Genomic DNA, 24840 nt, shown 5'->3' on the forward strand with positions numbered 1-24840 from the left:
TGCATTGGCAGGTGGATTCTTAACCACTGTGCCACCAGGGAAGGCCCTTAACTTTTTTTTTTTTTTTTTTTTTCGGTACGCGGGCCTCTCACTGTTGTGGCCTCTCCCGTTGCGGAGCAACAGGCTCCGGACGTGCAGGCTTAGCGGCCATGGCTCACGGGCACAGCTGCTCCGCAGCATGTGGGATCTTCCCAGACCGGGGCACGAACCCGTGTCCCCTGCAACGACAGGCGGACTCTCAAGCACTGCACCACCAGGGAAGCCCGGCCCTTAACTTTTAACAATATCGAATTTGTTTTGCATGTTGTTTAGAGTTCCTTCTTACCTCCCACTAGAATGTAGGCTCCATCTGGGCAGAGAACCCTTACACCTGAGCCTGGAACACAGTAGGCGCTCAATAAATATTTTAATTCACATGATTAAAACTCTGAAGCCCACTCTAGAGTTACTGAAAGAAAATTTCTGGGTATGGATTCTGGAATTTTGTGGCTTTATTTCTGAAACAATTTGAGCATCTACTTAATAGCAGCTCAAGTTTTGTGCCTTTTTCCCTCTTAAATTGGTGTGAGTCTAACTGAAATTCAAGCAAACTTCTTAATCCTGGGAAAAGGAGTTTTGTTTACCTTCAGCTGTACTAAAATGACTTATTCTTTAAATAAATGTTTTATTTTTGAATAACTCTAGATTTACAGAAAAGCAGCAATGATAGTACAGAGAGTTCCTACAAGAACTCTACCTCTTACCTAGTTTCAGTTTCCCCTAATGTTGTCATCTTACATTACCATGGTAATTTTGTCAGAACGAAGAAACCAACATTGGCACATTACTAGTAATAAGCGAAACTCTAGACTTAATCATATTTCACCAGTTTTTATTTTTTAATTTATTTTTATTTTATTATTATTTTTATTTATTTTTAGCTGTGTTGGGTCTTCGTTTTTGTGGGAGGGCTTTCTCTAGTTGCAGCAAGCGGGGGCCACTCTTCATCGCGGTGCGCAGGCCTCTCACTATCGCGGCCTCTCTTGTTGCGGAGCACAGGCTCCAGACGCGCAGGCTCAGTAGTTGTGGCTCACGGGCCTAGTTACTCTGCGGCATGTGGGATCTTCCCAGACCAGGGCTCGAACCCGTGTCCCCCGCATTGGCAGGCAAACTCTCAACCACTGCGCCACCAGGGAAGCCCCAGTTTTTATTTTTTAAGAATCCGTATTCTTAATGATGATGAAAGCTCCTTTTCCAGGATCTTTACATCAGATGTCCTGCCCTCAGCCTAGATCTGCCCTACTGTTTGCCTAAGGGTCATTCCCAAGCCTGCATAATATTTTTGTGCAAACGTGTATTCTTACCCATTATGAATGATGTATACCTCCCTCTGCAGGTAAAGCTATTTCATATCAGGCACTTTGTTTTTATTTTTGTTTTGTTTTTTTCCTCCTGAATTACCTGTCATTCATAAAGCAAACATTAGCATTTGTAACATCGTAGTCCATTACAGCTGAAATGATTTTCAGACACATCTGAGCTTTTCTGCCCTACAGTACGTTCATTCCTGAAAGCTTATAGTTTATCATTTCTCAATATCTCTTTCCTCCTTTTCAATGTCTTTCTCTTTGATTCTTCCCAATACTTTTCAACAATGCTTATTAACACCTAATAGGCAGTCAGTAAATTTATTAAATGTTTGGTCTGGCCCGTATTCCCTACCCATGAAGAATATAACATATTAAGACCCACAGATGAAGGAATGATTTCGGGGGGACTACAGTACTGTTCCAGTACTTGGGCTCTGGATCACTGCATCTATGAAATAAAGATTAAGGAAAAAGAAGAGCAGAAAAGTTTTTCCCTGTATTTTTTAGGTACTATTGAGTTATTGAGTCCTAACTCAGGTTAGCTTATTTTCTTTGTAGCTTGGGCCCCATTGTAGTGAAAAGAGGAACTTGTATGTTAAATGTCCAGGTGGTAGAATGACCTTTTTAATATCTATTTTTGTGTCTGAGGCCTTTCCCTCCCCACCCTTCCACTTAAAAAAATAAAAAAGCCCTTTCCAATAGTTCATTCTGTCACTTTGCTGTACACTGGAAACTAACAACATTGTAAATCAACTATACTTTAATAAGTTTTTTTTAATTAAAAAAATAATTAATTCTGTTTGGTGTGATTCCTTAGACATTGCACATTACCTTTTATCAGTGATCACCTTGTATTTAGGGGGGAAATGATGCCTATATTAAAAACTTTACATTCCAGTTGGAAGAAAAACCTGCTGGTGCATGGTTAGACCCTTCTTTGTTTCAGCACCTTACAGTAGCTCCAGGCAGGGTTCTTGTGTTCCTAGAAACTCACAGGTCCAGAAGAGAAGACTATAAAGGAAACTATAAATAATGTATTTGAGGATTAACTCAGGAAATCAATGATTATTTCCCCCCAGGCTACCCAGTGTCTTAAAAAAATAGTTTAATTAATACAGCCTTTTGTTTAAATTTTTCTGCCTTTATTTATGGATTTTCGCTTTTCTAATAAAAGCTCAAAATAAATTATAGTCATCAGTGACTTTGTAATGGATAGAAGACGTGTAATTTTTAAGTATTTGTTTTTGCTTTTTAAATATTTCTGCCTTTAAGCCACTTCCTAGAAAGCAGTGGCACACTAATACATTTGGAGGAATTAATAAATAAAAAGGATGTACTAACGTGCTAGAACTTTGCCTTGGGTCTGTTCTGTGTTTTTTCCTTTCTTGTGCCAGTTCATCATTAGTTCCATGTATTACTTCCAGGTTCCTTATCAGTCGGCACCTTGTTTTTTTGTTTGTATTGGTTTTTCGGTTTATTATTTTCTTAGTAATTGAAAATGTGAAGCAAAATGTCACCTCTTTTTTCTTTCTCATCTGACCCCTCCCTTGTTTCCACACACATGCAAAAACTCAAACCCCCATCCTATACAGTCTTTTTTTTTTATCATATATTGAGTTTATTTGTGCTCTAAAATATTTAAATATCGACATGCACCTTAATATTGAGTGATGTCACGGGTCATGCCCAACGTAGAACTTGGACAGGAAATCCTTTGGCCTTGGTACTTCTGTTTCATGGAAAAACCGCTGCTCCACACTTCGTTTCTTCCAGTTCCATCTTTCCCTTAATGACCAGAAGATCAGCCACCTTGGGGTCTATGATGTGGGCATTCTTCATAAACATTTCTCGGACTTTATCCCGTCCCGGTTTCACAAAGATGTCTAGCTGGAATAAATGCACAGTGTTCAGCACCTCCTGATACCAGGCGCCGTAGAGCTCACGCAGCCTTCGCTTAGCCTCGTTCATGTCCCGATTGAAAATGGGCTTCAGCGAGGTGCTGGCTGCAGCAGCAGCCGGGCGGAGGCCACTCATCTTGCTAAAGCCCTATACAGTCTTTGATGTGGAGGCAATAGGGATGGAAAAGGGAGTGTGCTTTGTGCTTTCCAGTACTTTCTCTTCCCTGTTGTCTGAGGTGATTTGAGTATAATTTAGTTTGCTGCAGAGATAAAAATTCATTTCCTATTCTTATGTCCTTATCATTCAGGGCCAAAAAATATAAATATATTATTTTTTCAGCCTTGTCTCAGCTGGGTATCTTTATTTACCCAGTTTTAAAGTGTTCCTTTTATTGTTGTTATTATTTTTTAGTCATTGAGTTCCATTTGGTGCTGTATCACTTGTGTTTATAGAATTCTGTCTGATATACCTGTTTAAAAACCAATCTGATTGGGACTTCCCTGGTGGTGCAGTGGTTAAGAATTCGCCTGCCAATGCAAGGGACATGAGTTCAAGCCCTGGGCCAGGAAGATCCCACATTCCGCGGAGCAATTAGGCCCGGGTGCCACAGCTACCGAGCCTGTGCCGCAACTAGAGAAAGCACAGCAACAAAGACCCAACTCAGCCAAAAATAAATAAATTAATTATTTTTTTAAAAAACCAATTTGATTGTCACAGATTGCTGCTTTTGAAAAAAAATGATATTCTCACCTGAATTATCACCATCAGGACAAAGCAGTAAAGTAGATTTCTTTGTTTTCTCATTCCATTTAAAGCAGTATTAACTTCAGAGAAAAGTAGTGAATATCCTATAAGCCAGAATCCAGAAAGCCTTTCTGCTGACAAGTTTCAAGTATCTCCGGATACTTCCACCAGTAAAAATAAAGAACCAGGAATGGAAAGGTAAGAAGTAATAAATGTCAAGTTTGGTAGCTAAGTAACACCTGTACTTACATTAAACTTTTAGTGTTAATTTTTTTTTCACCATACTTTCTCTAGTTTTTTGTACACGAACATATCTAACCTCTCATTGCCCTAGGACATTGCTTTTGTTTAATTGTATGTAGGCTCTTTGGACCTGTACAAGGCATGAGCTACAACATGAGAAATGGACAGTAGATCTGTCCCTTTTCAAAGTCAGAATAAAATACAGAACTAAAACCTCAGCAGGCCTGGAGGCTGATGGTAGACTTCTCCAAGGCCGCCCTTGCCCTAATTGAAGTTTTTGCCTTCCTAGAAAAAGTTTAGCTATTGATTTACCCCAGTAAATATTCAGAATATCTTCCAAGGATGTTGTTCACATCACTATTGATATAAGACTATGTAACACTTTATAGTTTTAAAAATACTGTATCTACTTCTTCATTTGATCTTTATAAAAACACAGTGAAAGTAAAAGGACAAGTTCTGGACTATTATTCCAAATTGATAGTTCAGGATAGAGTCTCAGAACTGATAGAGTCACACATCTCATGACTCTAGAAAGGAAAAGGAATTCATATTTATTGCGTTTCTACCAAATGTATGTATATTTTCACTTATCTCTCTGGAAATAGTGACAAGTTGTCAATAATCTAATCACACCATCTTTTCCAAGCATCTTGGATTGGACTGAGGATATATTTTTGAGGCTGTGATAATGGCCTGATGGCTGTGATAGAGAATGAAAAGACTTGACCTCCATAGGCCCTAAACCCATGATTAGAGGTAATGACCTCATTGCTGTGCTTTAACCGATTGAGCTAAGCACCTGTTTAATATTCAGATGAAATATTCCTCTTCCTCTTCTCCCACCCCAGTATACCCTATAGAGACTTCTATTAAAAAACCTACACATTGATTGAACTTCCTCTACTAGACTGCTTGAGGAACAGTTCAGGTCTTGCTCATCTTTAATCCGTGGAGCCTAGCTTTAGTGCCTGACTCATACTAAATATCCAATAATTGTTTGAATCAGTTATCTGATCTCTGAGGTCCTTTAAATCTGTTGATAAGTATCGTATTCAGCAAAGTTCTAAACACCTGAAAGAGTAGAGGAATTACTGTGTGCATATGCTCTTCTAACAATATATTATAGCTGGCTTTTATTTTTAGAATGACTTTGGACATTGAAAAGGTAGGAGGTAGGGATGATTCTATGAATTCTGCTAAAATTGGGTAGAAAGAATGAGTGTAGCAATGTCAAAATTAATCAACTTATTTTCATGAGAGAGCTGATTCTCATACATTCATTTGAAATAGTGTATAGAATTTGAGTGAGTGGCAGTGGATAATTTGGTGAAATTTGCTGACATGCTTTTAAATAGCTAGGAGATATACTGCCTCAGGCCAGACCCTAAGGAGAGATGTTATATGTCAGCCCTGACATGTTGGCAGACATCGTGAATCCAGACTCCTAGCCATCTCTTGTGTTCTCTCTTGCTAGTCATTCCCGATCTCTGACAGTGAGCTCTTTCACTTATGCCTTGGCTGCCTGGGAAGTACGATTAGTCCTTTCACAAGCTACAGTGATGGTTTTCTCCTTTCATCCTTTTTTCTAGGTCTTCCCCTTCTAAATCGCAGTTGTCAGATAATAGTTGGTATATGCACAGCCACTCAAGGAGTCTTCAGAGCAGAAACTGCCCACCTCAAAAGGAGCTTGAGGTTGTTGATGTGGAGGAGCAACAGATGACGGAGTCTGAGGCCCAGGATTTAATGGAGCAGTCTTCTTTGCCAAGACAAGATCTAGGTAATATTTTATCTGCTCTGATGGAGAAAACACTTTTATTTTACTCTTAACCTAAAGATATTCTGATGAATCAGCTTTCAAATGTGGTAGTCTATCATGAATGCCTCTGTTATACTTAAACCCATTAGAAAACTAGCTTGAATGTTAAGCCAAGTTGAACATTATTGCTGCTGTTAATCGGTCTATATTGGTTTAACTCTAACAGTTTTGAGGATGGGAGAGTCTTGGTGCTCTCTAAATATTTTACTTCAACTGTTAGATAAGAGTTCTAGGGCCCTAGGGTAAAGTTTTAGGCTTGTCCTTTATTGAAAAATGAGTCAAATCTCTGAAGTAAGCTCTTGTTTTATGAATTAATGAATATAAATTACTATATATTTTATGCCTTATAAATCACTGTAACTGAATGGTGTGCTTTATTGCTTGTAAATCAACGTTTTAATCAGTAAAGAAAGTTTTAAATTAATCCTGAAAAACACATTGTCATAAAAGGTGCTCTTAGACAACTAAATGTTTTTGGCCATGTTCACTAGGGTCATTTTAGGAATCTCATACATTCTACTTAGCTGTGCTTACTTGCTGATGGAGTGACATTTTCTAAAATGTTTCAGGGATGGTCTGTTTTTAATTTGGTAATGATATCTGATGATTTATTAAGTGAAAAAGTTAATGATATCATCATGGATGAAGAAACAAAAATCATTTTGATTGTATTTAATCAACTATTTGTATTTGGTATTTTTTTTTTAAAGTTTCAGTGATATAGGAAGTGCCAAAATATTCACAAGCAGCCCAAAGATTAAAGTATACATTTGAGTATAACTGAATCACTTTGCTGTACACCTGAAACTAACACAACATTGTAAATCAACTATACTCCAATATAAAATAAAAATTTTTTAAAGAAGTATACATTTGAATCAAAACCATCCCCTAAGAACTAAACTGATAAATGACAGAAATTATAGAAAGCAGGCTTTCTTATAATATTGCATTTAATATCTAAGATGCAAACATATTTCATGTTAAAACTGAAATAGGGTAGCATCTTAAAAATCAATGGTATCTTTTTTAATTTTATTTTTGTGGTAAAAAAACATAAAATTTACCTCAGCCATTTTTAAGAGCTCAGTAATGTTAAGTATACTCCCGTTATTGTGCAATAGATCTCTAAAATTTGTTCATCCTGTAAAACTGAAATTCTGTACCCATTAAATAGCAACTCCCCATTCCCCCCTCCCCCTATCCCCTGGGAGTCAGCATTCTACTTTCTAAGAGTTTAGATACTCTAGATAACTCATGTAAGTGGAATTATGCAGTATTTGTCCTTTTGTGACTGACTTTTTTCATATAGCATACTGTCCTCAAGGTTCATCCATGTTGGTAGCTTTTTTAAAACCACTGTGTGTGTAGATAGATATAGATATATACATATCTCACATTTTCTTCATCCATTTATCCAATGACAGACATTTGGGTTGCCTCCACCTCTTGGCTATTGTGAATAATGCTACAACAAACATGAGTGTGTGCATTTCTCCATTTTATTGTAATTAAATGTAACAGGTGAAGAGTAGTTCATTGGAATGGATGTGGCATAATTTATTTAATCTCATTGTACATTCAGTTTGTTTCTAAAACCTTACTGTTATAAACAATGTTGCAGTGAACATTCCTATGACTACACTTTTACAGACCTCTTTTATGTCCTTAGGATACATTTCTAAAACTAGAATTGTTGACTGCAAGTATAAACACACAAGGCTGTTGCTACATAATACCAAATTTCCTTTAGAAAAGTTAAGCTGCTTTGCACATCTACCAACAGTGTTATTAATGTACCCATTTTTCTCTTAACCTAAATTAATCTGTCTTTTTAATTTTTAGCAGAGACTAGATGTTATAATTCAGAATTCACTGTCATATATATTAAATTTCTTTCCTCATTCCTTTCAGAGGGAACCCCTTACCTAGAATCTGGAATCAGCCTCTTCTCTGATGACCCTGAGTCTGATCCCTCTGAAGACAGAGCCCCAGAGCCAGCTCATGTCTGCAGCATGCCACCCTCAGCCTCTGCACTGAAATTACCCCAATTTCAAGCAGAAGAATCTGCCAGGAGTCCGGCTGCAGCTCATACTACTAATACTGCAGGGTATAATGTGAGGGAAGAAAGTGTGAGCAGGGAGAAGCCAGAGTTGATACCTTCAACACAAAGAGGCAACAAAAGAATTTCTATGGTGGCATCAGGCTTGACCCCAAAAGAATTTGTGAGTGTATCCATATGTATTTCCCTAATGACTGAGCCTTCATTAACATACCGCAATGGCTTTAAATGGGTACTAGCTGTGAATAACCTATAGGAAGAAATCTGGCAAACGAGTTCATTACTATGTAATTTAATTTCCATTACTAATTTCTGAAAACTTATACCTAGATAAAGCTATAGCATGGATTATTTTGTATGTATTTAGTAAAGGAAATAATTATTAAATATTAGCAGAAAGGTTATGGTTTTGAGTATAATCCAGAGCTTTTTTATTTTAATTTTCTTTCTATCTAAAAAAGCAAGGAGGTATAGCTCCACTCCCCAGAAGGCATCTTTTCCCCACCTTTGTTCACATCTGAGTGAACTTGCCAGCATGATTAACTAAATTTAAACTGGTTCCAAGTACATGGCCAGATAGTGGCATTTCTCCAGTGTTTATTTATCTTTATCCTGGCTTGTAACACTGTTACCCAGTAGCTTGCCCTGTCAGTTCTACCCTACAATAACCCATCCCTGTTAGGATTTTGACATCTCCTGCTAGAAACAGGAGTTGTTTTGTGCTGTGGAAAAATACCCATTAAAATATTAAGACCACTGAAACTTTGTTTCTGCTTGGATTGAGCATAGATTTCAGACATCATAGGAAATTTATCTCCCCTTAATTAATCACCATTAATTAATCATTAATTGAGTGAAGATTTCTTTAAAACCATGATAACACACCAGAGTATCAAACAGATTCAATAGTGGATGCTATTTATTGCACACTGAGAAATGATTCAGTCATTCTTAAGTATCTTTCTTAATATATCCTTCCTGGAATAGAAACCATTTCTCATCCTAGCTTCTCTATAGGTTAGCAGCTCAGCATGACCTCTGTGACCAGATGTGTCCCACTACTAAAAGGGCAAAGTAAGCCTTGTCTGCCCTAGTAGATACAATGAATAAATTCTCATCAATAATGCCAGAATTCTCATCTCACAACCATGTGCCCAGAACAGCTATTTGCTCTAAAAATTCATACCTATGTCTGTTTATACTGCTCTTGATCTTTTGCCAACACATCTAAAATTCCCATTTATTCACTGAAAATTAGCGTTCCTTATTCCTTTGTTTTGTGAGATCAGCTTTTCCTAGAAGGCTAAAATGATCTAATCTTTCTTGCCATGGGCAATCCTGAACTGCAAATGAGACTCTAAGTGGCTTGGGTACATATTGTCTCTAAACAAGCAAAGAAGAAAACTTTTCAGCTCTATTCAGACTTGCCGAAGTGTGGTAAATTTATCATGAAAGCTGCTGACTGTATTACGCATGATTAATTCCGAAGCCTATATTAAGATGATCTTTTCAGCAGTTGCTCTTCTAACTGAACGCTGTTTCAAGGCTGGGATTTCAGCAATTAATCAGTTCAGAATTGCTAATGATCCTGGCAAAGGGCAGTGGCAAAAGCCGGGGGGTGGGGGGAGGATGTCATTAGCTTCTCCAGCTTGCCTTTTTCAGTGCCCTGTGGCAGTATGGAGTGAGGCAGCATGAAAGAAAGACAGCCCACCCTCCATTGCAATCTCATGGGGCACATAAATACTGGCGTGGGTGGTGATGACTAGTAAATGATGGAAATACTGGCGTGGGTGGTGATGGCTAGTAAATGATGGCCCTTGGTAAACAAAGTAATTTACCAAGCAGTAGCTGCTGATTATGTCAAATGTGTCTATAATGGATCTGGTTAATTTCTTTTACTGCCTATTGATTTTTTATTTGGTTGATAGATAATAGCTAGAAGACTCTAGATTTCTTTGGGGAAGAATATGAGTCTCTTCCAATCCTTCTCCTTAAGAGGAATTGATAGTTTTTGTTCTGACCTTTAGAAGCATCTTGACTTGAACGTTTTAAAACTGTCAGCAGGTTGAATCTTGTTCTTAAGTCACATATCTGAGCATAACTTTCTGTATAGGCAAGTTACCTCTCAGCTTATAAAGTGTAGGCTGATAAATCTAAATTATAGTATAGTAGGGTGTCACTCTGCAAAGAAACTGTCTTAGGGAATCAAATGGTATCTGTTATTAAAAGGAAAATTAATATTATTTTGAATCCTTGGTTATAATTCCATGTCTGTTAGCACAGACTATTTTAGAGTTTCTTCCTCTGATTTGTACATAATTTTTATTAAATTACTATTTATTTTGAAACTTCATATTCGAATAAAAAGGATGTACCTTTTGTGAGAAAAATGGAGGTTCAAAGCTGGAATAACTAATACTCAAGCTGTGTTCTAGATGTAATTTATTATAATGTGATATTTGATTTGATTTCAGGTGCTTGTGCACAAGTTTGCCAGAAAACATCACATCACTTTAACTAATCTAATTACTGAAGAGACTACTCATGTCATTATGAAAACAGGTACACCAGGAACCTTTACAGAATATGCTGCATCTGTTGCATAAAACTACATGAAGACATGGGCATGTTTGTTAAGCATAGCATGGGTGACCGTCTTCCAATAGTCAATCAGTTATTGCTTGATGAAAGAAAAATAATAGTTTTGCTATTTCCTGACCCCCTTTATTTTGTGTTAAGATTGGAGAGTGATGAGCCAGAACGATGAATCACTTCTCCTAGTCCACCCTGCTTGGACTACACTGTGTGAGGGCTTTCTGGGAAGGCAGAGCCCAAGTCCTGGAGGAACAAATGGGGCAAAGAGGGGAATGAGCAGAAGTGAGTCTTCACTCAGAATCTGGGTGGTTGGAAACCCTAGCTAGCTCCATGACCTCACTCCACTCCAACACCTAGTTTGAGTGTGGTTGAGAGTTTTACAGGAAACAAGTCCAGTTATCAGCTCTGAGATAGCCTAGCATATGAAAAAGAAAAAAGTGAAGGGAAAAATTCATTTGTCCCACACCTTCCCCTTTTTAAATCTTAAGTATGACTTGTGTGATGACAAGGGAGACCTCAGAGGCTTTTAGTTGACTGTAAGCTAAATCTGAGTAAACATTTCAGGACTGCTAACAAAGCTCATTTGAAATTGGGCCTTATTGATACAAGCCTAATGTCCAGAGCAAGTGAGGTGATGATCCCGACACCCTACCCCACCCCCACTGGAGCGAACACCTGGAAGGTGTGTGCTCTGTTTTGAGCACCATGCTTTCTTTTCATGCTGGTCCCTGACAACTGGAGAGTGTTTATCCAGAGGTAGATGAAGAGAATGGGGAAAAGGAATTCAAAGCAATGTCATTTGAAGGACAAATGAAGGAATGGGAAGACTTAAGGGAACAAGACAAGTGTCTTGAAATATCTGAAGAGTTGTTATCTGGAGGAGGAGTTAGGTTCACTCATGGGCTCCAGAAAGCAAAGACGTGCCTATGGCACACAGAAGATACAGATTGAAGCTCAACTCTTAAAACCTTCCTAACAAAATGGACTCCCTGGTCCTCTCCAGGGTGTTTCTGTTCATACAGCTGAAGGTTCTTGAGCATAGGGTCCAGACTTCTTGGCAGGCACATGCTGCCTTAGAACTTCTAAGAGCTTAGGTTTCTACTGTGTAAAGATCATACTACAGGGTCAGAGGATAATGCTCACAGGAATCCGATGCCAAAACAAGTTACCATGAACTAAACTGTTTTAGAGATGAATGTCATTAAACTTGAATATATCTTAAGCTATGGGTTTGGATCAAGGCTGCTGATAGGTGAAAAGAAAACTTTAAAATGCAAATTAAATCTAAAGTAGTTCAGTGTTTAAACTCAAAGGCAATACACTTGCTACTTTAAAACTAAAAATGAGCTAAGATTTCTGAGTTTAAAGCATATTATTAAGTCAACCTTCACAACAGTTAAACAAAAAGCTTTAAAAATTGTGAAGAGGGGCTTCCCTGGTGGCGTAGCGGTTGAGAGTCCGCCTGCCAATGCAGGGGACACGGGCTCATGCCCCGGTCCGGGAAGATCCCACATGCCGCGGAGCCTGCGCGTCCAGAACCTGTGCTCCACAATGGGAGAGGCCACGGCAGTGAGAGGCCTGCGTACCGCAAAAAAAAAAAAAATTGTGGGGCTTCCCTGGTGGTGCAGTGGTTGAGAGTCCGCCTGCCGATGCAGGGGACACGGGTTTGTGCCCCGGTCCGGGAAGTTCCTGCATGCCACGGAGCGGCTGGGCCCATGAGTCATGGCCGCTGAGCCTGCGCATCTGGAGTCTGTGCTCCGCAACGGGAGAGGCCACAACAGTGAGAGGCCCGCGTACCGCAAAAAAAAAAATTGTGAAGAAAGAGAAAAGATTTTTTTTAATTTGTGAAGAATTCGGTTAGGGAGAATGGCTGTTTCTACTACTGGCAGATGGCCCGCTGTGTTTAGGATTTAGTTAAATACATTTCTCCTGTTTAAAACTAAGTGTTCTTTCCTGAGTTTGCTTAGTCCTTCAAACGGGCCTTTAAAACACTAAAAAATAAGCAGAAGTGATTCTTCAGCTACTGCTTGCTGAAATACGTTGAAAAGAGAAAAACTATGAAAATACTATATTTTTCTGCCTTGCAAGGGAATTAAGAATTAGGGGTTAGGATTCCCCAAGGAGAAGTTCTGGGGGTGAAAATTCATCATTGACATTTCAAATTTAGGATTTCAACAACACTGTTTTCTTTTCCTTTCACATGTTGTCATCCAGTAAAATAGATCTTGCCCGTCCACGTGTATCAATACTACCGACATGGGTAGTTCCCTGAGCACGCTGACAGACATCTTTAGCTGGCCTTGGCATCTAGAAGATAGGGCAGACGCTTCCTGTGGTCTTAACTTCGTATCAGCCTTCTCCAGACTTCCAAAGATCCACATCTGCTGGTTAGAATTAGGGGTGCTTCCAGCCTCTGAGTCTATCACCAGGGGTGTTGGAATCATCAATCCAGATTGATCTCAAGTAGCATAAGGAGCGGGGCGCTCTAGCTTCTTATGGCAGCCCTTCCTGATTTTGTTTTCAACTTCTAATCCTTTGGATGTTTTCCATTCTGCAGATGCTGAGTTTGTGTGTGAACGGACACTGAAATATTTTCTGGGAATTGCAGGAGGAAAATGGGTAGTTAGCTATTTCTGTAAGTACCATATAATTTCTCCCCTCCTCCCTTTAACACCTCAGAATTGCATTTTGACACCTAACATTTTAACACCTAAGATTTTTGCTGATGCTGAATCTGAATTACGAAAAGGTCTTTAGTGGTAACACTAAACTAGCTTTATCTTTAATGCATAGCTCTTTGTTGAGATAGCTGGTGATGTGGGGGAAAATGTATTTCTTTTTATAACTAATAGGACCTAATCTGCTCCTGGTAATGTTAGCATATGAACTAGGGATTTATTTAATGGTAGGCAGAAATCCATGTGCAGCAGGCACTTTTATAATGTTTAAATTAAGCATCAACGGTGTCTCCAGAAGGAAATCTATTAAGGAGCTGTGGCTTTATAGAGAGAGGACCTCTATTCAGTGTTATTTCTCCCACACTCTTATGTGAATCACTGCACCATCTACCCCCATGAAGGGAGGTCTTCTGCTCTTATGTGACCTATCTTTTCTGTGATCTCTTTAGGGGTGACCCAGTCTATTAAAGAAAGAAAGATGCTGGATGAGGTAGGTACTCTGTTTTACAAACTAATCAGAAAGACTTGGTGCCATTGAGTCATACTGAGTCACGAAAATTTATCTGCTTCCTGCCTTGCACTACTTTCTGAAGATTTTCCTTGATGATGTGGATCATCAAGAGTTATGCGAGGGCTTCCCTGGTGGCGCAGTGGTTGAGAGTCTGCCTGCCGATGCAGGGGACACGGGTTTGTGCCCCGGTCCGGGAGGATCCCACATGCCGCGGAGCTGCTGGGCCCGTGAGTCATGGCCGCTGAGCCTGTGCGTCTGGAGCCTGTGCTCCGCAACAGGAGAGGCCACAACAGTGAGAGGCCTGCGTACCGCCAAAAAAAAAAAAGTTATGCAAGCAGGGACTTCCCGGGTGGTCCAGTGGTTAAGAATCCGCCTTCCAGTACAGGGGATGCAGGTTCGATCCCTGGTTGGGGGACTAAGATCCCACATGCGGCGGGGCAACTAAGCCTGTGTGCTGCAACTAGTGAGCCTGAGCGCCACTAGCCTGCGCGCCTAGAGCCCACGCTCCGCAACAAGAGAAGCCACTGCAATGAGAAGCCTGCACACCGCAATGAAGAGTAGCCCCTGCTCTCCGCAACTAGAGAAAGCCCGCGTGGAGCAACAAAGACCCAATGCAGCCAAAAATAAAATAAATAAATAAAAATAATAAATAAAAATTTTAAAAAACAAACAAAAAAAAAATGTAGGGAACAATGGTATAGGCAGAATAGCAGCAAGCATAAAGGTCTTAAGATGGGAATGAGCTTGGTTTATTAAAGAAAAACAGGCCAGTATAGCCAGAGAGTTGTAATTAGTGAATCATATGTAGGCAGCAGAGGTTAGACAAGGGGTTGGAGAAGGTCATAGACAAGGGCCAGATCAGGTAGGATTTGGTGTAAGTCGTGGTAAGGAATTTGAATTTTATTCATAGGGTAATGAGACCTGGAGATGGTAAGAAGAATTTGGTTTGAGATGTTTGGAAGATAGGACTTACTAATAGGTTAAATTGGAAGATGAGGTAAAGACAGGAATTGGGGTAATGCTTAGATTTTTGGCCTGAACAATGAAGTGGATGTTAGTGATGTTAATTAGATAAGGAAGACATGGGGGAGGAGCATCCTGGGAGGCCGGGGAGCAGGAGGCAGGAGTAGAATCAAGAGCTCTGTTTTAGGTGCATGGATTTGGGGATTTATAGGAGACCTCCGGGTAGAGAGGTTAGTAGGCACAGGGGTACAATCAGGTCTATAAATTTGAGGGTCATCTTCAAATAGATGACATGTTTATCACCAGACTCTTCTCACTCACGTGACTAGGAAATATTAAGAGTTCTTTCACCTAATAACAACCTGTGGTTATACCCATGACTTTATTATTCTTCCTAATTCTCTTGGCAACAGATGTGGTCTCCCCTGCAATCTGAGTTTCAGTAAGAATTGTTTCTAAGCATTCTTCCCCAGAATTCTCCCCAAACCTCTAACCTCCCTAATCCTATTATTCTTTATTCCCCCAGCCTTGGCTAGTCCAAATAGTGATTATGAAAAGCCTCTTACTTTCTTCAGTATTAAATGTATATTTTATTATTTTGGTTTCATTAACTGTAAATCTCTCAATGGAAATCTGAGAAACCCTTATTTCTTTAGGTGGTAATACACATTAATTTAAGAGATCAGGAATTCTCCAGTTATCTTTATAACAGCACAGTATTAGCAGTTTAAATGCTAAGTGAATGTTCTGAGAGGAGATAGATGTTGCAAATTAAAATACGTTAAGTCCCAGTGAGGTGAAAAGCCAATTGTTAGTTTCTGCCCACAAAGATTTGCTTCAATGAATTGATTTCAGCAGCTGAGATGCTGGTCATTTCATGCAGTCCACCAGAAAAGATGATTTTGGGGGAGATAGGGTTCAAAACTGCCTGGCAATATCTGATTCCTTAAATATGATGTATCTCCTCTGTTTCCATTGAAGGAGGCTTCTCTTTCTCTGACCCCTGTGGTTTGGGCTTGGTTTCTTTCAGCATGATTTTGAAGTCAGAGGCGATGTTGTCAATGGAAGAAACCATCAAGGCCCAAAGCGAGCAAGAGAATCCCAGGACAGGAAGGTAAAGCCCTCCTCCCCCATGTTGGCAAAAAACCTACCCACCCCTCTGCATTCCTGCCCACTTCGTGGAGATGGTCTCATTCATCTTGTAAGGGGCCTTACAAGATGGCCCCTTACACTGCTAGAATACCAAGTAGGTGCATTCATATAGTTTTTTTAGTTCTTCCGGAACAGCAGAGTAAATAAGTACAGTCATTCCTCAGTACCCTTGGGGGATTGGTACCAGGACCCCCTGCAGATACCAAAATCCAAAGATGCTCAGGTCCCTTTTATAAAATGGTATAGCATTTGCATGTAACATCCTCCCATATACTTTAAATCAACTCTAGATTAATTCTAAGACCTAGTACAGTATAAATGCTATGTAAATAGTTGCCAAAAAGCAGATTCAAGTTTTGCTTTTTGGAACTTTCTGGAAGAAAAATTTTTTTTTCAAATATTTTCCATTGGCAGTTTTTTTTCCAAATATTTTCCATTGGCAGTTTAGTTGAATCTGCGGATGCGGAACTTGTTGGATACAGTAGGCCAGTGGGCCAACTCTATTATCCGATTTATGAATGAGGGAGCTTAGAGGTTTAGAGAAGTTATATAATTTGGGTTTCATTCTAGGGTGCAAATCTTAGCTGATAAATGGCAGAGCTGGGATTTGAGACAGATGTGAATCTAAAACCTTTGCTCTTTCTACTTCACGATGGTGTCTTTCTCTACAGCAGTGTGGTAAGTGCTGTGAGGGGGATGTACCCAGGCTGTCTGTGGAAGCACAGAAGAGAAAGTGATTGATAATCAATAGCTGACATCTGTGTAATGTTCACTATATCCAGGGACTGCTCCAAACACTCGACCCTATCTTAACTAGTTAACAATTTTACAGCAACCCTGGGAAGCGTGTACTATAATTATGCCTATTTTATAGATGAGAAAATTAAGGATCAAAGAGGTTGAGTAAATTGCCCAAGCTCACACAGCTAGTTGTGAACCCAACTAGGAGCTGAACCCAACTAGAACCAGTCTCCCTCCAGAATCTGAGCTCTTAATGACAATACCATAGTTTCCTGGCACATTATAGAAGTTTTCACCCAGGAGAAAAATTGATTATTCTAACAACTTTACAAATGAAAGACTAGAGGCCCAGGAAGATTCAGTGACCTTCTTCACCAGATCATACTGTAACAGATGATGTAGCCAAAATTATGTTGTTCTCTCAAGGAGAAATCCAGGCAAGATTTCACACCAGCCTGTCAGGCCTGAGTTGGCTGCTCTTGGGTCACTGGCTGAGTGCTTATGCTCCTGGTCTGCATTTCTTCCTTTTTCAAGTGTGTACCACTGGGCATGTCAGAACATCCACATACGGAACACCTCCTGTTCCTTTATAGAACTTGAGAGAGAACCAACAGAGATGATTTTCTAAGGAAAACTGCTTTGGGAGATGATCACGAATCAAGCCCTGGAGCTCTGAACCCTTGGGGTCAGCCCACCCTCACCCTCTGAGCCTATCAAGTAATTTCTAGATGCCAAGAAAAGCTGCTGGCCCTGTTTCTCCTTCTGCCTGCACCTGAGGGGAGCTCTGTGTGAGCCAGTCATATGTTTTATTCCACTGGATACAAGGCAGAATCAGCACCAGATTCTTCCCTCCTTGAAAGGAAATTCCAGCATTTGGAGTTTTGCCCTGCATTTGGGGTGGCAATTGTGGAACGTGCCTGGTCAAAGTAATGTCATTCTGAAAACACCACGTGTCACTGTAGCGTTCTCTTGTGGAAGAGAAATGTATTTGTAGAGGTGAAACTTCAAATTTCTGATCTCATAACTAGACATCCTCATCAGTGAGTGTCAGCCTGGATGTAAAAATTCCTAATCTTGGGCTTCCCTGGTGGCACAGTGGTTAAGAATCTGCTTGCCAGTGCAGGGGACACGGGTTCGAGCCCTGGTCCGGGAAGATCCCACATGCTGTGGAGCAATTAAGCCCTTGCGCCACAACTACTTAGCCTGAGCTCTAGAGCCCACCTGCCACAACTATGGTAGCCCACATGCCTAGAGCCCATGCCCCGCAACAAGAGAAGCCACCGCAATGAGAAGCCCGCACACCACAACGAAGAGTAGCCCCCGCTCGCTGCAACCAGAGAAAAGCCCGCACAGCAACGAAGACCCAACGCAGCCAAAAATAAATAAAATTTTTAAAAAATTCTTTATCTTTTGTACTTTTTGTGTCAACATTTGGCTCCAGCTGGCCACCTGAGGAGAACTTTTAGCATTATGAGCATCTAGATCCTGCCAACAGGTTGGAGATGCAGTTTATTCATACAGATAGTGAGAATGGCACAGGTGGAGGCTGTCACATACAACAGAAACAGACTTGTCCTGCTGTCTGTCCTTGTTCCTCTGACTGAGATTGAAATGGGATGGGGGGGGAGTGGGCATTTGCTAAAAGGCCATCTTGTATTTTTAGCTTCCTGATTTTTCTCTACCCCAGTCTCTCTTATTTGAAGGGAGGCGAGTTCTAGGCCTAGACAATTTTCATTTTAGTAGAATGGGGAGAAAGAAAAAGGGTCAAGAGAACAAAGGTTACCTAAATGGTATGTATCCAGCCAACTGACACAAAGTTAGATTTGTTCTTTGAAACGATACCCAAGTCCTTCCCTAAGAATTCATGCCAAAGCATGTGTAAGAATTTGCCTGTCCAACAGAGTAGCCACCAGCCACAAAGCTGTTTACATTGTAATTAACGAAAATTAAATAAAATAGGAAGTTGAGTTCCTCACTCACCCTAACCACATTTCAAGTGCTCATTAGCCACATGTGACTCCTGGCCACCTTATTAAAGCAAATATAGAATATTTCCACCAAAACAGAAAGATCTTTCGGACAGTCTGTTGAGCACTCTAAGTGGAAGAGGTACCTGCAAGGTGCATTGTGATCTGTGTCTCCTGAAAATTTAGGCAGTAAGCTCAGTGAGGAGAGGCACAACCAGGCTTCCCTTCTAGATTAAAAACAACGTAGGTTGCTGAAGGAACAAGGGCCATTCGTAGAGCGGTGTGAAGGCAGGAACAGATGTTCTGGGGACAGGAGAAAAGGAGCAGGTACACTAAAATAAACATAGACCTCTCTGCCAGTTAGGGTCAGGGTTAGTATTGATGTATATATCAAATCTGGATAAACATCAAACTTCAGCTGATAGTTTGAATCTCTTGCCATCCAAGCCTTTTATTAAACATACAGGAGGACCAATTTTTTTCTTCTTGTCTCTAACGAGAAGTAAAATTACCTGCAGAGGTCATCAGGGAAGAGCCTGGACCTGATTGGTGGCAAGGTGGGATGCCCAGCCCTTGAATGACGAAGTATGACTATAGGGTAGATCAGATACATACACACATGAAAAAAAGTCTAAAATCCATCAGTGTTTTGGACATTGGGCTGATTGTCTCTGGGAAGTAGCAGCAGAAATTATCAGGTGGTAAAGAAAAGAAAAGGAAAGTTCTTATGATATCGCTTATATGTAGAATCGTAAAAAAAGGGAGGGGTACAAATGAACTATTTACAAAACAGAAGTAGTCACAGATATAGAAAACAAACTTATGGTTACCAGGGGGTAAGTCGGGGGAAGGATAAATTGGGAAATGGGGACTGACATATACACACTACTATATATAAAATAGACAGCTAATAAGAACCTGCTGTATAGCCCAGGGAACTTTACTCAATACTCCGTAATGGCCTATATGGGAAAAGAATCTTAAAAAAAAAAAAAAAGTGGATATATATATAAATGTATAACTGATTCGCTTTGCCGTACACCTGAAACTAACACAACACTGTAAATCAACTATAATCCAATAAAAATTTTAAAATTTTTTTAAAAAAAGGAAAGTTCTTCATTTTTGAGAGTCTCTATATTGCTTTTTATAAAAACCCATATCTTTTATAACTAATGTTTCTTTCTCTCCACCCCTCTGTCCCTCTCTTCTCCCAGATCTTCAAGGGCTTAGAAATCTGTTGCTATGGACCGTTTACCAATATGCCCACAGGTAAGAGACTGACTGGGAGAACTGCCGAATCCAGCACCAGCCTTTCCCCTACGTCATCATCTTAATGGGGGTTTCCTCATATGGGTGAGATATTCCAGAGGTTATTCTATTTCTCTAGCACTTGTCAGACAAAACCACACCAAAACATTAGCCCATGGCAAAAAAACTAGCCCTGTGCCCCTTCTCAAGAGCTAGAAGGCAGTGAAGAGTTAGGATCTAGGACACAATATGTTCTGTGCTCAGTGGGGTAGAGCTGCTTTTACTGCCCTTTGGTCTAAGAAAGGGGGGAAATAATAAGTTAGGGAGAAGATACCTTTTGGGTTTGTAAATGTCAAGAAGGAATTCTGCTCCTCCTAAACCATCTCCATTTGATACAGAGATGAGAGCACAACAGCTGCATAAGCCCTGTGGGCCTGGGGCCCCACATAGGCCCAGAGCAGAGGGAGACTCTTGATGAACATTTTCTAATTAAATTTGACACTGGATGTGATGTTATGTTGAGGAGTGCTATGTGGCTCAGCTCGGAAGTTGTGAGGCACTGAGGCCCTGGGGTGTGCCTAGATTTGGTTCGTTCTTTTCCAGACAAAGGCTACCCACCTTTTCCTCTGTACCCACTTCTGCCCCCAGGATCAGGTCCTCTTACTCCCCCGAAGTCAGCCTTGGCATCTGGTCAGGGACAGATGAGTGGCAGCAAAAGAACCTGGCAAAGTAATTTTGATTCTGTATTGGTTATTGATTGGGTGTTCATGAAATTTCCAAGCGCCACTCAAAGGTTTCTCAGGGTTTTTGTACTTTGGTATAATGAGAACGAGGGTCTCTAGCAGCTGTCATTTTGGAGGTAAGTTAATTGACCTCGGTTCACTCAGCCAAACAGGAGCACCTCAGCAATCCTCAGAAACGGGCTGATGGTAAAGAGACCCAGAGGTGACCAGGAGCCACCCAGTGGTCAGTTCTGCTGCTTTTCCAGGTCCAAGTGGAACATCTCTTCTGATTTTTTCAAGTGATTTGATTCCAGCTCAGCATATAGCCTTTCCCCACTGACGTGCTGAGTCTCTGTCCAGGATGACTTGTATTTTCTCTTGACTGAATGAATTATCTTCCTATCTCTTGACATTTACAATAATTACCACCAAGTATGGTGCTGTCAGTGGCTGTGATTATCAATCACCAACACAGAATTAGGCAAGGAAGGAGGGATGGTGGGTAGGTAGTTTTTCACAGTGTCTTAGCCAGCAGTTTAGCAAATTAATGGAAATGAGATCTTCGATTTTTTTTTTCTTTCTTTCATTTGACTTTCAGACCTTATCTACCAAGTGGCCTTATGGGGACTGATAACCAAAGTAGGTAGCATATCCGTAGCAAATTGACTTAGAATTTGTAGTTTAAGGCCTTTCCGTCCCTTTGGAGCAGAGAAACAGGGACTCTTCCACTGAGAAGTCTTGCTGTAAGCCTTCATCCAGAGGAGCGTGGGGTAGAGAGCCCAGTTAAATATGTAGATTACTGTGGTGATTTTAGGTCTAAATGTCTTATTTAGATCAACTAGAGTGGATGGTGCATCTGTGTGGGGCTTCTGTGGTGAAGGAGCCCTCATCATTCACCCTCAGCCAGGTAAGTGTTTGGTGCCCTGTCGGGGGAGGACACTGTTCTGTCCTGAGATTGAGCGAGGCAGCACCTTTCAGTCCCTATGAACCCCCCAGTGTAGCCTTGGAAGCCTCACTTCACCCTCACCCTTCTCTGCCCACGTACCTGTGCCAGAAGACTCCATCTGTAAGGGATAAGTAAGGGCTTGAGAGCTACAAATACTAAACAGACCCAGGGAAGGCTCTTTCCCTCTGACCCTTCCTTTTTGACATGTGCCCTTCCCCCTACTTTGCATGGTTGCCCCCAGAGTAGTGTGCTTCAGCAAGCTATCAAGAAATGGTGAAGTGACTGTCGCAAAAGTCCTGCTCTGATACCCTCAATGCTGTTTCCTTTCTGGGGGTACAGGGTACTCAACCAGTTGTGGTCGTGCAGCCAGATGCCTGGACAGAGGGCGGTGGCTTCCATGGTGAGTCTTGCTGTAAGCCTTCATCCAGAGGAGTATGGGGTAGAGGACCCAGGTTAAGCGTGCAGATTACTGTGGTGATTTTAGGCCTAAATGTCCTGTTTAGATCAACTGGAGTGGATGGTGCACCTGTGTGGGGCTCCGGAAGGCCATAGGCACGTACCTGCGTCATATGGGGTGGGAAGAGTTTGATTCAACACAGGTCACCCGGTGCTTCATTAATGTAGTTCTCAGCACATTCTAGGTGCTCAATAAATATTTGTTGAATGAATGGCTAAAATGTACTTTTAAAACTTTTTTGTTGTTTGTTTTGCATTATAAAAGTACTGCATGAACTGTTTCCGGGAGGGGGGGATGTGCTTAAATATGAAAATTCTTCACATAAAATATAAATGAGCACAAACACAGCAAAATAATCCCAGCAATCCCACCACTTGGAGATGATCACCAGAAAATTCTACCAGGCCTGGTTGTGTATGTATGTACACACATATATTTTATACAAATGGGATCATGCTCATCATACTGTTTTGCTTTTTCACTTAAGATATGGCAAACATGTTTCCACGTCATTAAATTGCAATGCTGTTTTGCTCTCTCTGGTGACTTTTCCTTTAACAGATTGGAGCTCATGTTAATAAAGTTGCCAGAGGCTATAGGCTTTTACCAGCAGTCAGTCCTCAGGCTTTTTATGTCCTGAAGCACTGCTGAAGATCAGTGATATTGCTCCTGCCTAAGTCACTCTAAGAACTCATCCAACTGGTTGCCCCGAGTAGATTGACTACAGTCTGGTCTGGGGAAATGTGAATTGACACTAATCTCTGCTTGTGTTCTCTGTCTCCAGTCATCGGGCAGATGTGTGAAGCACCTGTGGTGACCCGAGAGTGGGTATTGGACAGCGTAGCCCTCTACCAGTGCCAGGAGCTGGACACCTACCTGATACCCCAGGTCCCCAGAGCTGCTGCTGATTCCAGCCTGCCATGTATATAGGGGATAGGGCCCATCTCTGCAGGACCTCAAGAATGAGCTTAAGAAATGACCTTTTTCCAGGCCCAGGGAAAGGCCTCTTCAGTCCTTCCACAGCCCCGATTCCTAAATATTTTATATACATCAGCCTGAAAAGAACTTCTGGCTCTGCAAGGGTCCCTTAAAGATTTTCTGCTTCAAGTCTCCCTTTGAAATCTGCCATGAGCACAAAATTGTGGCAACTTTTCACCTGAAAAGAATTTAAAACCATTTGAACCCCACCAATTGAGCAAGATGCTGATTCATTATTTATCAGCCTTATTCCTCGTCCTGGGGCTGTCGGCTTCGAGCTGGAGGCAGAGTGGTTGGTCTCAGGAGAAAAGCTGGTTTCCCTAAATTTGTTTCCCAAAACCCTTGTGTTCTTAAAGTCCAGGAGTCAGATCCTTCAATGGAAGGTGAGTACTTGGGGATCTGTGCTGTGACTTAAAATCAGAACAGTCCTTGGACAGCTCTCAAGTGTTGGAGTGGAGCATTGGGGAGGAAATCCAGAGGCGGTAATGGATATAATATGAAATTTGAGGGTTAATTAGGGGAGAGGGGAGTCTTGCTGACCCTGATCTCCAAAAGTCTGGGCTATAGTTGCTGGGCTTCTAAAGAATTTCTTAGCACTCATGTGCTCTGAAACAGCAGAATCTTTTCAAGAATTCTGGAGTCCAAAGAGAATCTTCTAATTCCCCATTAGTGACAAATAAAATGTTTTTTGTTGTAGCTCTGATATGTAACCCATTCCTCTTGAAATATAAATCTCTGATACGAATATTTCATGTCTGTAAGATGATGGATCCCACCAGGAAAGGAGCTGTTTGCTTTCCTTGAGGTAATTTTTTTCCCTTTGCTCCCTATTGCTGAACTGTACAGATTCATAAATAATTTTGTTTGCTGAAGGAAGAGAAAGTGTTTTTCATAAACGCATTATCCAGGACTGTTTATAGCTGTTGGAAGGACTAGGTCTTCCTTAGCCCCCCAGTGTGTGCAGGCAGTAAAGACTTGATTGTACAAAATATGTTTTGTAAATGTGCTTTTCACCTGGAAATAAACTTGGTAGCAAACACTTCCACCGAGTATGACTGTTCTGAAGGCTCACACCTGCAGACTTTCTCAGAGCCTTTTCTCACTGTACTTTCATCTCCTCATCTGTAAAACGGGGATGATAATAGTACCTACTTCCTAGGGTTATCAAGGGGACTTCAAAACATTATAGGGCTTCCCTGGTGGCGCAGTGGTTGAGAGTCTGCCTGCCGATGCAGGGGACACAGGTTCGTGCCCCGGTCCGGGAAGATCCCACATGCCGCAGAGCGGCTGGGCCCGTGAGCCATGGCCGCTGAGCCTGCGTGTCCGGAGCCTGTGCCCCGCAACGGGAGAGGCCACAACAGTGAGAGGCCCGCGTACCACAAAAAAAAACCCTTTTTATATTTGTTTTCTATTGCTGCCATAACAAATTGTCACAAATCTAGTGGCTTAAAACTACATCCATTTATTATTTTTCGGGTCTCATAAGACCAAAATCAAGGTGCCAGCAGGGCAGGCCTGTGTTCCTTCTTGGAGGCTCTGGGGATGAATCTGTTTCCAAGCTCATTTCATGTTGTCCGAATTGTTCCTTGCACTCCTAGGACTAAGCTCTCTGTTTCCTTGCTGGCTGTCGGCCAGAGGTCATCCTTAGCTTCTAGAGGCCACCCACATTCTGGACTCATGACCCCATACCTCCATCTTCAAAGCCAGCAATGCCTGATCAAATCCATCTCACTTTTGGAATTTCTCTGACTTCCCCTTCTGCC

At 41.1% G+C, this 24840-nt stretch overlaps 1 protein-coding gene and 1 pseudogene across 11 annotated transcripts in view; one reads left to right on the forward strand and one right to left on the reverse strand.

Moving 5' to 3' along the window:
• The window catches only part of BRCA1 (BRCA1 DNA repair associated), a 63290-nt gene extending 39171 nt beyond the window's left edge, over window positions 1-24119 (forward strand). For 6 of the 11 annotated variants that reach the window (XM_033410957.2, XM_033410963.2, XM_033410961.2 and 3 more), the window contains 11 exons: window positions 4064-4190; window positions 5828-6015; window positions 7969-8279; window positions 10591-10678; window positions 13269-13346; window positions 13839-13879; window positions 15894-15977; window positions 19941-19995; window positions 21530-21603; window positions 21982-22042; window positions 22884-24119. In XM_033410957.2, coding sequence (XP_033266848.1) covers window positions 4064-4190; window positions 5828-6015; window positions 7969-8279; window positions 10591-10678; window positions 13269-13346; window positions 13839-13879; window positions 15894-15977; window positions 19941-19995; window positions 21530-21603; window positions 21982-22042; window positions 22884-23029 — 1253 coding nt within the window. In that variant the 3' untranslated portion in view covers window positions 23030-24119. Of the gene's footprint in view, window positions 1-4063; window positions 4191-5827; window positions 6016-7968; window positions 8280-10590; window positions 10679-13268; window positions 13347-13838; window positions 13880-15893; window positions 15978-17290; window positions 18159-19940; window positions 19996-21529; window positions 21604-21981; window positions 22043-22883 lie in introns of those variants that run through there. The other 5 variants (XM_033410962.2, XM_004282855.4, XM_049701524.1 and 2 more) reach the window with 2 other exon arrangements.
• On the reverse strand, window positions 2928-4005 carry LOC117197748 (NADH dehydrogenase [ubiquinone] 1 alpha subcomplex subunit 6-like; annotated as a pseudogene).
• Window positions 24120-24840: the final 721 nt, after the last annotated feature.

Source organism: Orcinus orca, chromosome 19, assembly GCF_937001465.1.
Source record: "Orcinus orca chromosome 19, mOrcOrc1.1, whole genome shotgun sequence".
Classification (NCBI taxonomy): domain Eukaryota; kingdom Metazoa; phylum Chordata; class Mammalia; order Artiodactyla; family Delphinidae; genus Orcinus; species Orcinus orca.